General features: G+C 54.6%; 2 protein-coding genes across 2 annotated transcripts; both read left to right on the top strand.

Annotated features, from left to right (window-relative positions):
* The first annotated feature begins 418 nt into the window (after positions 1-418).
* Positions 419-2,526, top strand: BDP55DRAFT_672433 (multicopper oxidase). Its single transcript, XM_060575531.1, has one exon. The coding sequence runs from the start codon at positions 555-557 to the stop codon at positions 2,277-2,279; it is 1,725 nt and encodes a 574-aa protein (XP_060426742.1). The 5' UTR covers positions 419-554; the 3' UTR covers positions 2,280-2,526.
* A 4,149-nt stretch (positions 2,527-6,675) lies between these two features.
* BDP55DRAFT_672431 (uncharacterized protein) lies at positions 6,676-7,708 on the top strand. Its single transcript, XM_060575530.1, has one exon. The coding sequence runs from the start codon at positions 6,962-6,964 to the stop codon at positions 7,655-7,657; it is 696 nt and encodes a 231-aa protein (XP_060426741.1). The 5' UTR covers positions 6,676-6,961; the 3' UTR covers positions 7,658-7,708.
* The last annotated feature ends 7,019 nt before the right edge of the window (positions 7,709-14,727 follow it).

Here is a 14,727-nt window from a genome sequence, read left to right as displayed (position 1 = left end):
TCAGGTTAGCCCCTTCGGGCCTTCATCGACATGGGAATTATCGTGAAATCATCCCTATCCAAAATGTTTTTCCTTCGCTGAATCTCGAGTGGGACAAACCTTTGCATTGACGATCTTTAGCCTACTGGGGCAAGTGCGAGCTGTAGTTGCAGTGGATAGGTTCGGGATGCCCATGGTATCGTCAGATTCGCTTCAAGCGGCTCCAAGGGAAACAGGACCGATAGACGACTTCTGTCATTGTGGTCCGAATGAGGAAACACGTGCAGGGTAAACGCAACCGAGTTCAATGGGGAAATAGAGTTTTTAGCATCCGTTGACTATCGCGCTTCCCGTGAGCCGCCCGTGAAGCCGACATTGCGTTGCGGGCTCACAGAAATACTTAAGTTATAGACATCCGTTGCTTGTTTGATGTTATTCTCACTCACTCCTCACCCAGCACAGTATTGGCTGCGCTTCCATTCGCTTCAGTCTTTCTCTCCCTCCCGCCAATCCTTCCAACTTGTGTCACACAGTCTTTCTTTAAACCATTTCTTGGCACACACAATCACTACATCATGTTCAAGTCTCTCTTCTTTGCCGGAGCCCTTGCGGGCTCCATGGCCTCTGCCTTGCCCGGCTTCGGCGCCCTCTCTGACGGCCCTGAGGCCCAGCTCTTCCCTCGCGCTACCTGCAGCGGCAACACTGCCAGCACGAGAAGCGAGTGGTGCGACTACTCCGTCGACACCGACTACTGGACCGAGGCGCCCGACACCGGTGTCACTCGCGAGTACTACCTCGAGCTGACCGACGTCACCGTCGCTCCCGATGGAGTCTCCCGCTCCGCCATGGCCGTCAACGGCTCCATTCCAGGCCCGACCATCTTTGCCGACTGGGGTGACACCGTCGTCGTTCACGTCACCAACTCTCTGACGACCTCCAACAACGGCACCAGCATTCACTTCCACGGCATCCGCCAGAACTACACCAACCAGAACGACGGCGTCAGCTCCATCACTCAGTGCCCCACGGCCCCCAACGACACCATCACCTACACCTGGAGAGCTCTGCAGTACGGTTCTACCTGGTACCACTCTCACTTCGCCCTCCAGGCGTGGCAAGGTATCTTTGGCGGCATCATCATCAACGGCCCTGCCACCGCCAACTATGATGAGGACCTTGGCATGATGTTCCTTAACGACTGGGACCACCAGACCGTCGACGAGCTCTACTCGACTGCCGAAACCTCCGGCCCGCCGACCCTTGATAACGGTCTCATCAACGGCACAAACGTCTACGGCGACGACGACTCCACCACTCAGACCGGCTACCGCTACAACGTCACCTGGACCTCCGGCACCTCCTACCGTCTGAGACTTGTCAACGCCGCCGTTGACACCCACTGGAAATTCATGATTGACAACCATACCATGGAGGTCATCGCTTCCGACTTGGTCCCTATCACCCCCTACAACGCGACCGTTCTTGACATCGGCATGGGCCAGCGCTACGACATCATCGTAACCGCCGATCAAGCCGACGTCGCCGACAACTTCTGGATTCGCGCCATTCCCCAGTCCGCCTGCTCCGACAACGACAGCACAGATAACATCAAGGGCATCATCTCCTACACCGGCACTATCACCACCCCCACCACCAGCGCCTACACCTACACCGACTCCTGCGATGACGAGACTGATAACATCTCTCCCTACGTCTCCAAGACGGTCGATAGCGCCAACTGGGATGAGCTTGAGAGCGCCTCCGTCAGCAAGAATACCGCCGGCCTCTTCAAGTGGTACCTCAACAGCACCTCCATGCTCGTCGACTGGGCCAGCCCGACTCTCGAGTCCGTCATTAATGGCAATACTACCTGGGAGGACGATGACGCCGTTATCCAGCTCGACGAGGCCAACCAGTGGGTCTACTTCGTCATCGAGACCACCCTCGCCGTCCCCCATCCCATCCATCTCCACGGTCACGACTTCTTCGTCCTCGCTCAGGGCTCTGGAACCTACTCCAGCTCCATTACTCTCAACACTGACAACCCGCCCCGTCGCGATACCGCCATGCTTCCTTCCTCTGGATACCTTGTTATGGCCTGGGAGACCGACAACCCCGGCGCCTGGCTCATGCACTGCCACATTGGTTGGCACACGTCTGAGGGTTTCTCGATGCAGTTTGTCGAGCGCTACAGCGAGATTGCCGCCATCACTGACAACTCTACCCTCACCGACACGTGCGACACCTGGACTACCTTCCAGGAGGAGTACTCCATTGAGCAGGAGGACTCTGGTGTTTAAATGGCTTTTGAGGAACATCTACAGTACATCACAATCATTGGGTAGACTAGCATTGGGTTAGCGGTTTCCTTGAGTCTTGAGATAAAGGGGCGGGTTGGCGAACAGGGTTTCAATTTGTGTATTGCATAGTTCAAGTTCCATCCATACACGAGAACGGAAATTGTGATATCTTAACCACACTCGCGCTTTGGATTGTCAGTGAAATATGATAGTTCTCATGAATATGTATGATACCATTTCGTTGCCTGAATCCTCCTTATGTGTTAGCATATTGCCAAGTTTACCGACCGTTGTAGCATTCACATTTTACCAGGTGATGATCGATCTGAGCTTCCTGATATGACTAAAGTATTGGACTCTAGAAGTCAGTCAACATTTGTCACAAAGTTTGGTTTTCCTTTATGATATTCGGCACAGAGGTAATCTTTTTGGAGTGCGGCGTGCCTCCTGCCATCAACTTCATTTGCCTCAACGCTTGATGTTGGATAGAAGCATCATCTTGCTCGCTGAGTGAGTCCGCAAGTATTTTTAAGACAGGTCTTTTGGGTTTAGTTTCCATTTTCTGTCAGTGATCATTCAAGGCCTACAGTAGTTCAACAAAACAAAAGAGAAAAGAACTCGGCTTTGACTAAAAGGCCTCAAGTAGCGAGTTTTCCGCAGTAATTTCCCCAAGAAGGAAACTAAATAAATTGTTTCGTGGCTACCATGAAACCTTATAATTATTCTCTCATATAAGAACTTGCCATGTTTTGTCAACTTAAGTTCAAAGTGTTTGTTCAAGCCTCCTGAGTGAGCCTTTTCACTATACGTCTCCAACGACAAGCATGCCCTCCTGTATTGAGGCTGATTCTCGATATTCTGTGTTCTCTTTTCACCAAATAATTGCCATAAAACCGTTACAAATTCAATTTTTATCCATAATTATCCTTGATTTTGAATCTGATTCGAAACAAATCAAGGTTCTCTGGTTATCTTGTACAACAAGATATTAAAGCACAGAATACTCACGAGTCTCTGTTGTTGACTAATAGCAAAGCGTTGTCATAATTTATTGAATATCAAATGAATAAGCTTTTCTTTTGAAAATTGGACGAAGTAGTCGATGCAAGATATAGTCAATAGTAAGTTGTTTGATTCCTAACGCATCACACAAGGTTGCCATAAAAAGACTCAGCCATGTGAGGCTTCGATCACGCATTTTGGGATACATGTACTACTGATTTGCTGCCTTCCCCAGCTCACTGGTCTTTCGAAGTGGCTTGTTCTTACCTCAGGTGTCTATACATGTTGGCATAAGTCTTCCTCTTTTAACATGCTCCTTCCAGCAGCGTATATATCGCTCAAGGTCGTCCTAGACACTGCATCATCACTGTAGCCTTGTCCCCACGGAATCTCTCCCTTAGCCTCGTCACGTGGACCCCCTACGTTTCAGCAAATTCCTGACCATGTAGTTAAGGATGCTCTTACTTCAACCCCCGAGCTCCTTTTCTTCACGTCGATTATTTATTCTCGTCCTTCTCTATCTTTTCAGCGCGTTACATTCAGTCAAGGCGCGATTCGAATCCCTTGACGTTTGGTATCTTCGACTTTTCCAATCATGGGGAAAGGAAATGTGTCTTTGCTCTCTAATCTTCTACTGTAGATCACTTTCTATCGCTACTATTTCATCTACCGCCACCAAGTCATGAAAAAAATGTGCAAAACTCCGGATACCTTACTTTGGCACGGAAGCCGTTTGCTGTTTTTCGCAGGCTGCGAGCGCACGTATTCATCGTTTCCAAAGACTTGCCACTGACCCGTGATCGTAATTGCTTATTGCGCCTGAGGCTGCACTAACCGCGACTACTCTGAACTCCTTGAGAAAGATCTGGTTTCGGCGCTTTGAGGCTCAGATCTCGTTAATTTCGTGAAAACTACTAGCGTCATTGATGGGTGGAGGGGGGGTGAACACAATGCTGTACAACTGCTTCCAACCAGATACTCTCTGAGAACAACAGGTCATATAGAATCATCAGTAACTGATAGCAGCTGTCCACTGCATTGACCATGGCATTGACCGTGGCAGTATTTCCCGCTGCGGAGATGCGCTGTTTATTTACGCTGTTCCCAAACCTTCAAGTGTTCTGTTTATCGAATGATCCCACATCGCCGAGCAAGGCAGACAATCTGCGCTCTCTTCATCAACAAACCAGCAGCTTCCTCTTTGATATTACCGCGCTTCGATGCCAATAGGTGAACTAAGGTTCCATCGATTTCGAAGTTGTCATATTCAATCGTAATCCCAACGTCAACAATCAAACCTAAACTGCCGAAAAAACCTTGAGTTGCTGACGAGCCACTACGGCGAGCAAGCAGCTATTCTTCCTTCATTTGCGACCACGCATCATATTTACTAATCCATTTCTGTAATCTCCAAACTTGTTTTCTATCTCTCTTTCACTCTCTATTCCTAATCGTGATCATCGCCAAACACTCGTGAGCTTGCGCAAAACCTGGGAAAATACATTACGCATGGTATCAGAATGATGAGGCCGTCGTGCACCCGAGCTCTGGCCTTTCTGGGGGTTGCACTGAGCATAGGTAGCCAGTAATCACATGAATCGCGTTGCAACGATTCGTAAGTGCTGCGGACATATAGTGGACATTCAGTGAAGATCATCATTTTTCTTACCAGCATTCAGCCTATACCTCTGGCTAAGTCCCCTAAAAACACTGTATACAATATACATGCACTTAGAAATGTCTATTTTGGTTCATTTCGGTGCTGATGACGACGCAACTATGTTTTCCTCTCCTCTCTCAGTAATAACTCACAGAGTAAGGTTGTTGAGTTTTATCCCACCTGCACGGTGTGCCGTCTACCCGCATTTTCGTTGGAAACTTTTTCAGCCCCCAACGATGACTTCGTCATCGTCACCAGCCCCAGGTCATGCTCGCAAGTCACGGGTTGGCAGTATTGGCCTATTGGGAGGGAGGGCAAACAGACTAACTTCAGCCCCCAATGCCAACGCGGTCAAGAAGTCAACGTCGTGCCGTTGCAACCGCACTTATTATTATCTATAGTTATCATAGTTGTTTACCACTATAGACAGGGCTCTACGTCTGCAATATGCGCAAGGTCAGTTTCCCCTCCTCTTCCAGGGCCTCAGCCTCACAAAGGTCAAAAAGCCCCGACCAAAAAGAACAAAGGGGAAATTGCAAGCATATTTTCGGAATGGTCTTCCCTTTCACCAAAAGCTACGGCAAGGTGTTCCAGGGACTGCCAACTGCTAAATTGGGAGCGTTGTCCGGTCTCACAGGCTTTGTTGGGGCATCAGCGCCGGGAATGCCTTACGATGTAAACCCACTTCACTTGAAGCTTGAAGGGTATCCACGCAAGTCAGGGCTTGTCAAGCCTCAAGAGAGTCGAAAAGAAGGGGAAGCTTCTTCGTAGCGGCGGGGTTTTACCCCTGAACCCGCACCGTTACCCCCTGAATCGGTTTCCCGGAATGGCACTCTTCTGGAATGTGGGGGATTTAGAGCGTCGGGAGCCGCAAAGCTTGGGCGGATGCGATGCAGGGGTATCCCCGTCATTTCTCTACACGTTCCCGAACATGTCATGGCCCATCTGATTGTTGCTCACTGGTACCTTCGCAGTTTGGCAATTGTGCTGTTGCAGCGCCCCGACGCGGCCCCGTTGACGGCAGCCCGGCAGGGCTTGCTTTCTAGCTTCTTTAGGTATTAAGCCTCATGCTTGGCATCGAACCTTTTTGGCGTTCCCCACGTCGGGAGTGGCTGGTGAACCGCAACGTCAGATCTGTGACTATGCATGATGGATCGCTCGCTTGTTACGTTATCGAGAACCCCCCCTCTGATACTGTCCCGACCGCCTGCCTACTCATGAAGCTCGAGGCACATGAGTCTGTCCCAGGTAACCCCAAGGAGTCCCAAGGAGTTCCAGAGAGTCGCCGACCTCGGGCTCGCCCCGGCTCGTCAAGCCTCAGCCGTCGCAAGGTCCAAGCGCAGGAGACCTTGCTGTCTCTCCCTCAGCCCTCAACTCGGGAACAAAGGCAATAGGAGAATTTCGACTGCATGAAGGTGCCCCGGACGAACGGTTTGAAACATCCAGGTTGTTCGCCCACATCGCGGGTAAAAACCTGCCATCTCATGAGGCTGTGGCACGGTCAAACATACTACCATAGTCTGTTAACGAAGAGAACATGGAAGGGCAGGAAACCTTCTCACTGGTTCTCGAAGGCCACTCCTTGGACCTAGTCCGGTGATGACGAGGGCCTCAACGTCGACAGAGTGGCATCCGGGACGTCGATCATCAACATTCACCCACTACGCGGTTCCGGAGACTGGCTGTGTAAGACGCTCGTGCAATGCGTCGTAAGACTCTCCATCGAAGTCTCCAGTCTGTCGTAGATTGTCGGTTAAGTCACTAGTCAGACTTGGGAAAGGTAGTCGAAAAGCCTTCGAAACACAGAGGTCAAGTTGACCATAAAAGAAGACCTTTGTCCCGTCCGAATGACAACCTTTTTTTCTCCTCACCACCAACAACCAGTTCAATCTTCAATCACTCTCAAGCATCTCTCACTCTTCCACTTTTCGCTCTCTCAGCACCACTTTCGCTCTACTACACATTTCAGTCTTCACACTTCTTTTTCAAGAACCACCACCAACCACCCCCAACAATCAAAATGCAGTTCACCATCGCCACCATCATTGCCTTCGCCGCCGCCGCTCAGGCCGGTCCTCTCGCCATCCGCGATGTCTGCAACTCCGCCCCCTCCGGGCCTACTACCGCCAACGTCGAGCCCCGCTCTCAGCCCGCCGCCGCCACCGCGGACGCCTGCCAGAAGCTTTGCGAGGCTGACTCCGGCTGCCAGTCCTTCGTCTTCGGCCTTCCTCCCTCCGGCACCACCCCTCTCTGCTACCTCTACGCCGTCCCGGCCTCCCAGGTCCCCAAGCAGTCCAACACCAACCTGATGGTCTTTGACAAGGCTTGCACCAGCGTCCCCACCGCCGCTCCCACCCAGTCCAACACCGGTGCCAACAACGGCAACACCGGCTCTAACACTGGTGCCAACACCGGCAACGCCAATACCGGCAGCAACAACAACGGCGAGCAGCCCAAGAAGCGTGCCAATGTCTGCGGCGCTGCCCCCGCCGGCCCTGCGACCAGCAGCCCCACCCCTCTCCTGAGCCGCGAGGACATCACCACCCAGGACGCCTGCTTGGCTCTCTGCAAGCAGACCACTGGATGCCAGGCCATCGAGTTCGGCAAGCCCTCTGCCAACGAGCCGGTCCAGTGCCGCCTCTTCAACGTCCCGGCTTCCAGCCTGCCCGCTCCCACCAACGGCCAGACCTTCGTCGCCTTCGACATTGGCTGCTAAATGCATACACGTGCATAGCATCACAACTTCCCTCTCGCCTAATTTTTCTTGGCATCTGCTGTTAGTGAATGAGTGAGCCTACCACCAAATTACTAACAGCCGAAAACTCTTCACCTCCCCTTGCCGGAGCCCGCATCCGCGATGGCCTCACAGCCGCCGTCGGGCACCGGACTGATGTCGGCCGACCAAGCCGACCCCGAACCAGGCTCCGGGACACCTCCGGAGCCGAACCCCACCTCAAGAGCTAAGCGACGCCGCGACGCCGAGGCACAGCCGACCCGGCCCAGCCTAACGGGAAGCCAGCTTGATGCCACCACCGACGCCCCTACCTCGGCCGAGGGGCCCGCAGCCTCTACCGCATCTGCTCCGAGCGGATCTGCCACAGGGTCCGTCTTGACAGCCCTTGCAGAAGAAGCTAGACAGTACGAGGCACGGAAAGACGTCTTTCTGACCATTGCACGGTCCGTCGACAGCGTTGTCGCCAGCTTTGACGGTTCTAGAAAGCAGATCGCGAAAGAAGCCACTGCCTATGTCATTCAAACCCTCAAGAGACTGATCAATCACGAGACAAGCCCAATAGCGGCCCGGAGTTGGGCGGCTGTCGTCGCACCGATGGCGGGCAACACCACTGCGGCGACCCGGAGCGGCCAGAGCTGCCAGAGCTCTGCCCGCCCGAAGGCCACACTCCCCGCCGAGGATCAGCCGCAGGCGCAGCCGAAGGAGGACCTCCGCATCTTTGCCCGCGTCCCGGAAGAAAGCTTAGCGGCCGCTCGGAAGATCGCACCGTTCGCCGTACGACAGATCGTCTGTAAGGCCGTTGGCCTGGGGCTAGCGGACCTTCCCCACGTCTACCATATCAGCACAGGTTACTCTCTGAAGCCGCGAAACAAGCAAATACAGGAAAGACTACTTGCAAGTAAGGCAAAGCTGGCGGAATGCCTCGGCGCCCACCAGGTCGAGACGCCTATCAAGTGGTACACTTACGTTGTGCCGCGATGCCCAACAAAACTACACAGCATTGGCGGGGACGTCCTGGACCCAGCCACACTCGTTGAAGATGAGGTCTTCGCACAGACAGGACAGAAGCCTGTCCTTGCTCGACCGTCCCGCCTTGGGCCCAACCCAGTCACGAACGAAATATCTTGGCTCATATCATTCACATCAGAGGTCACGCCCTTCAGGCTCTTCAACCAAAGCGGCAGATCTCTGCCCGTCAAGAAACGAAGGACGCTCATCCGACACGACCCCGGCTGCCAGGGCTACCACTCCAACCGGTTCTGCGGACGACGACCGATCTGCAGCAACTGCGGAAGACCTTCCGATTCACACGAAACGGGACCCTGCATGGCCAGGCCCCAATGTGCCAACTGCTGCGGCCCCTTCCAAGCCAGCCACACAGACTGCCCAGCGAGGCCCTCGGCCGTAAACGGCGTCGTCTCCCTTCCCGGTCGAAAGGAGCGGGCTCGGATCCGGAAGGCCGGCCAGAAAGCATCGGACACTCTGTACAAGGCTACTCGATCCGACAGTAGCCAGGAGGCGGCAGGCGTCCCTACCTCCACCAGCCAGAACCAGCAACCCGGCGCCAAGCGCGCGCGCACGAGAACGCCCTCCGCAAGCTCGATCGTTTGCCTCGGTGACGGAAGCACTGACAGCAGCAGCATGGATGAAGACGAGGCGGACGAAGGCGAAGGCGAAGACTCCCCCGACAACACCTCCATCGACCGTCCCGTGCTACCCATGCCAAGCAGGAGCCAACGGGCAGCACAGAAGCCAAACTACAACGTCGCGAATGCCTACACCCACCTCGAACTCGACTCGGAGACGTAAGCCGAGAGCGGCGACCCCACGGATGCTACGCGTTGCGCAGGGCAACGTCGGAAAGATCTCCCCGGCGCACACGGCTTTCCTGCAGCTCTGCTGGGAGGCTCAGATAGATGTGGTCCTCGTCCAGGAACCCTGGACGGGCTGGAAGGACGGAAACGTGCAACTGAACACGCACCCGGGTTTCGACTCTTTCGTCCCGGTCGACTTCTGGGACAGCGAAGGAACCAGACCAAGAGTATTGACCTACACACGCAAAGGGATAGGGATGACGGTGGAGCAGCAGAGGCCTGTCCACACGAGAGACGTACTGTGGCTGGTGGTCGACAAAACGACGACTATCGTCAACGTGTACAGACAACCCCGCGACCCCCACAGCCGCACAACAGGGATACTGCTAGAACTCAAACCCCCGGAGCGAGCTTTGATCGCGGGTGACTTCAACGCGCATCACTACTCTTGGGAGCCCGGGACGAGGAACGGGAACCGGGGAGATGACATCGCAGGCTGGGCAGACGGCCACAATCTCTCTCTTATCAGCGAAGTTGGGGTGGCAACCCAGGATTGCGGACATGTCCTGGACCTGGCTTTCTCTAATATCCCTTTTGCGCACGCGCAGGTCAGCCCACAGCTACACCCGGGAGCTGACCACGAGGCCATCGTGGCCGTCATACCACTACTCAAACGCCCAGTGTCACAGGGAGAGGGCCACCCGCAGCCACGGCCACTGTCAGTGCCCGACTCGGCGCTGCCTCGGCTGAGAGACCTGATCGAAGGGGGGCTAGCTGCGATGCCCAATCTGGGGGATCAACCTACTCCGGAAGACCTGGACGGGCAGGCAAGTCACATCGTCGAGCTCTTCTCCCGAGCCATTGAGGCGGTCGGCAAGAAGAGAGGAAAACATGGTAAAGGCGCGGCTTGGTGGACGGAGGAATGCGCAGAGGCCCACAGAGCATACCGTGCTGCCCGCAACCAACAAGCCTGGGAGACGGAGCAAGATGCGCACCTTTATCTAATGGAGAAACGAAAGGCGTTCCTGAGCACGGTGAGGAAGGCTAAGCGAGCATACTGGGCCGGAAAGATCGATGGAGTCGCTTCAGACCGGGACCTGTACCAGATCATGGGTTGGCGGAAGGCGAGCCTACTGACCAGAGCACCCCCATTGGTTGTGGACAACCAGACGATCGAGGATACTAACGAAAAGGCTCAAGCGCTTCGGGGAGCCCTTCTCGACAGGTTTAGTGCGGAAGATGACGCACCGGGTGACCCGTTTGACGTACCCGTCGTCCCGAGGCGAGCGATTACTTGGCAGGACAATGTTAGCGGAGAAGAAGTGAAGACGGCCACCTTAACAAAGACAACGACCCCTGGTGTGGACGGCATCACAACACGCCTCCTCCAGGCATGCTGGGATGTCATCTCGGAACCGGTCAGGCAGCTATTCCAGTCCTGTATGCGGGCCGGCCACTTTCCTCTGCCCTTCCGCAGAGCTGAGGTGGTCATGATCCAGAAGGCCGGCAGGGATGCCTCCAAGCCCGGGTCCTGGCGGCCGATCGCGCTCCTCTCGTGCCTGGGCAAGGGACTAGAGCGACTGATAGCCAGAAGGATGGCGTCCCTGGCGATTGTCGAGCGCATCATCAGTCCGCAACAGATCGGGGCTCTACAAGGCAGGTCAGCCGTCGATCTGACGACCTGCCTCACCCACGACATCGAGATGGCCCTCCTAAAAGGACTCACGGCGACACTTCTGACTATGGACGTAAAAGGGGCGTTCGACTCCGTCCTTCGGAACCGGCTCGTCATTAGACTGCGTCAGCAGGGATGGCCACATGGCCTGACCAGACTGATCTTTAGCTTCTGCTGCAACCGCACCGCTAGAGTCCGACTGGAAGAAAGCACAACGGAGTACTTCCCGCTGTCATGCGGGCTGCCTCAGGGGTCACCACTATCTCCCATTGCCTTTCTGCTCTACATCGCAGAGATACTTGAAGACGACCCGAACGCGCGATTCGGGTACGCGGACGACATCGCCACTCTGGCCATCAGCCCCTCCCTGGAGAGCAACGTCGCAATACTCAACCGAAGCGCAGCCGGCATTCTCAGATGGGGCTTGGAGAACAAGGTCTCCTTTGACCCGAGCAAGTGCGAGGTCATCCACTTTACTAGGAAGCACGGCCAGCCAGCGGAGCTGCCAGAGGTCCGGGCGGGGGATTTGGTGGTCAAGGCCTCGACGAAACCTGTACGCTGGCTGGGTGTCTGGTTCGACAAGAGACTGTCCTTCCGGCACCATGTCGACGCAAAAGTAGCTGCAGCAAAGAGGGCAGCTCAACATCTGAGACAGCTTACGAACACAAAGAGGGGACTCCCAGCGGCCGCCGTGCGAAAAGCCGTCGTCTCCTGCGTACTGCCGATCGCGCTCTTCGGCGCCGAAACATGGTACGCAGGTATCACGAAGCCGGCTTCGAGACGCCAAGCGGAGACAGACACGAATCCGCCTCTCCAAGGAAGACCCGTCAACACAGGCCAAAAGGGGCTCGTGCAGAAGATCGACAGCGTCATTACAGCGGCAGCAAGGGCCGTTCTGCCTGTCTGGAGGACAACGCCAACCAGTAGCCTCCTCCGAGACGCCGGCTTACCGTCAGCCAAAGTCGCCTTAGAGGGCGTCCGCTTACGGGCCGCAGTCCGACTACAGAGGATTGATCGCCGACACCCGCTAGTCGCGCGGCTCTCCCAGCAGGGACAGCAACAGACGAGACTACAACGGACGGCTGAACTTCTGCCAAGATGCGGAAGACCAGCGTTCCTTCAATCACAGTACCTGCCAAGCTCACAGGATCAGATAGTAGTTCAATGCAAAGAAGAGGCTGCGAAAGCTTTCGAGCGCTGGCTAAAGACAGTACCGGAAAGCCATATGATCGTCTTCTCGGACGGCTCCAGGGCGACGAACGGAGCCGTGGGGTACGGCTTCGTCATCTACCGAGACTCCAAACGCATAGCACAAGGGTGCGGCCGACTCGGACTAGCAGAAGTGTTCGACGCCGAGGTCGAAGGGGCGCGAACCGGCCTCAGAAGGGCTCTGCTCACCAATCGCGGTCATCCAATCCACATATGTATCGACAACACCAGCGTTATACAAGGCATCCGCGGCAAGGCGCCGGACTCGTCACAAGACGCGTTCCTCGAAATCCAAGAAGCGGCCAGGATATTTGATATACGGACGCACTGGTCCCCGGGACACCAGGGCATCGAAGGAAACGAGGCCGCGGACCGGCTGGCCAAAGAAGGAACGACACTGCCGGCGCGGATGGGTCAAATGGCAACACTAGCGGGCATCAAGCGGCTTGCAAGGGAAAAATTACAAAGCCAGCACAGGAGATGGTGGTATAAAGAGCGAAGGCCGCGGTACGCGGACTTGGGGCTTGAGGCAGCTCTGTCCAGCCCTCCTGAACTGGCCTTGCCGCGGGCTACGTTACATCACCTGCTGGCGGCACGATCGGGTCACGGGGACTTCGAGCAATATCACCGACGTTTCAACCACGACGACGCTCTAATGATGTGCTCTTGTGGAGAGGCGAAAGACGTGGACCACCTGGTCTACTGTCGACTAACGCTGGCGAGGAGGCAACGGTGGCCGACCCTCCACTCTCGCAGTATGCCCGAGCCCATAGGCCCTATGGGATCTCTCGAGGCCTACTTCAAGAGATTAATCACCGACCCACGAGGCTTCGAGGCCTTTCTCCGCGTGACGGACTTCTTCCAGAAGATCTGTCTGCGGTAGCAGCATCCACACCTACGTAGATGTGAGTGCGGACTACAAAGAACCTCCCGATTCCAAGGGACGATTTGGGAAAGAATGAAACTGGGGCACCAGCGGGAACCGGGGACAGACAGAACGCGTAGTGGCCACAAGGCATGATTTGGAGGACGATGTAAAGAGACGACGTACTGTAGAGTAGGTAGCCTTGGCTCACGGCCCTCCACGCCATATACCCTTCGGGAGGTCTGCGGTAAGGGCTCTAGCCCGGCCGCCACGGCGTTAAATACAACAACAACAACAACAACAACAACAACAACGTGCATAGCATCACAGCACATTCCACGGCGTGCCTTCGCTTGACGCGGCTCGAATCGGCGAGTTGGCTGAGAAGGTAGTGCTTTACTCTTCTACTCTCTGTCTCATAGCGTGGTTGGCCACAATGGCTTCCGCTTTGTACACATCGGAACGGAAAATTCGACAATCCAGCTCTTGGGACTTCGATCTTTGGGGGAATGGGGTACAACAGACGCTTGTGAATGAATGAATGGTTTTCCTGGTTGGTCATGGATAGAACACTCTTTTGGTATGCATTTTTTCTTAGCTCGATTTTTCAGAACAGTTATTCGTTTGGATATAGAAAAGGAACAACAGAAAAGGAGCAAAAAAAGAATATTGTATAGTAGGCAGCAAAATAGACTCGAGTTGAGAAACTTTTCCGTTGCCGATCATTTTGTGACCAAGGCCTTTCTAAGACCAACAGATCATGATACTGAGAGGTTTGAGGTACCATCCCAACTACTGGCTGGTTGGCAGGAGGTAGTTTCAGACAGCGCGCCTGAATAATGGAAGATTGCATCCATTGCAATTGAATATTGTGACACGCCTGGAAACCGTCTAGGAGGCTGTAATCGTCGGCTAACACTAGTCCGAGTGGGCGAAATCGGGAATCGGAAAAAGGGTGGGGCGACGTGCTCTTGAATGGGGCCGTCTCCCGAACCGGTCGTTACCGTGGGATCGGATGGAAGCCGCATTTCTGGAACAGGCGCTCGGCGCCGCAGATGCAAGACACGGTTCAATCTAGCGCCAGGCGCGCGGAGAAACAAGATTTTTGGCTGAGTCGGTGGGCTTTGGAGGGTTCATCTTTAAAGTTGCCAAGCAAAGCCAAGTCATTCCAAAAAGAAATTAAAAAATTGCTCCAGGTCCTACACAGTCCAGTCGGCGATGTCGCCATCAACTTCAACATGAGGTGATTCATGTCAACCAATCACACAACTCGCAAACGAATTTCATCATCCACCTCCACTGGCGCCATCCACCCGGCAGTGGTGACCTGCAACGGCATCTATGCAATTACAGGAATGATGCTCCGGGAAAATGTCATCATGGATTGATGATGCCATGCGGGCCCTGGCAAAACGACACCGAGAATCGATGTCAAAATGGTCATTGAGCCACGAGAATCTCTAAGCGAGGCATGACCCCGAAGGAAAGG

The sequence above is a fragment of the Colletotrichum godetiae genome, assembly GCF_030913485.1.
Source record: "Colletotrichum godetiae strain CBS 193.32 chromosome Unknown BDP55scaffold_36, whole genome shotgun sequence".
NCBI lineage: Eukaryota > Fungi > Ascomycota > Sordariomycetes > Glomerellales > Glomerellaceae > Colletotrichum > Colletotrichum godetiae.
The sequence above is the reverse complement of the archived record's forward strand: the minus strand, read 5'-3'. Positions and strand labels throughout refer to the sequence as shown.

Coding starts and splice junctions, on each gene's coding strand:
- BDP55DRAFT_672433 (XM_060575531.1), top strand. CDS start 555: ATGTTCAAGTCTCTCTTCTTTGCCGGAGCCCTTGCGGGCTCCATGGCC.
- BDP55DRAFT_672431 (XM_060575530.1), top strand. CDS start 6,962: ATGCAGTTCACCATCGCCACCATCATTGCCTTCGCCGCCGCCGCTCAG.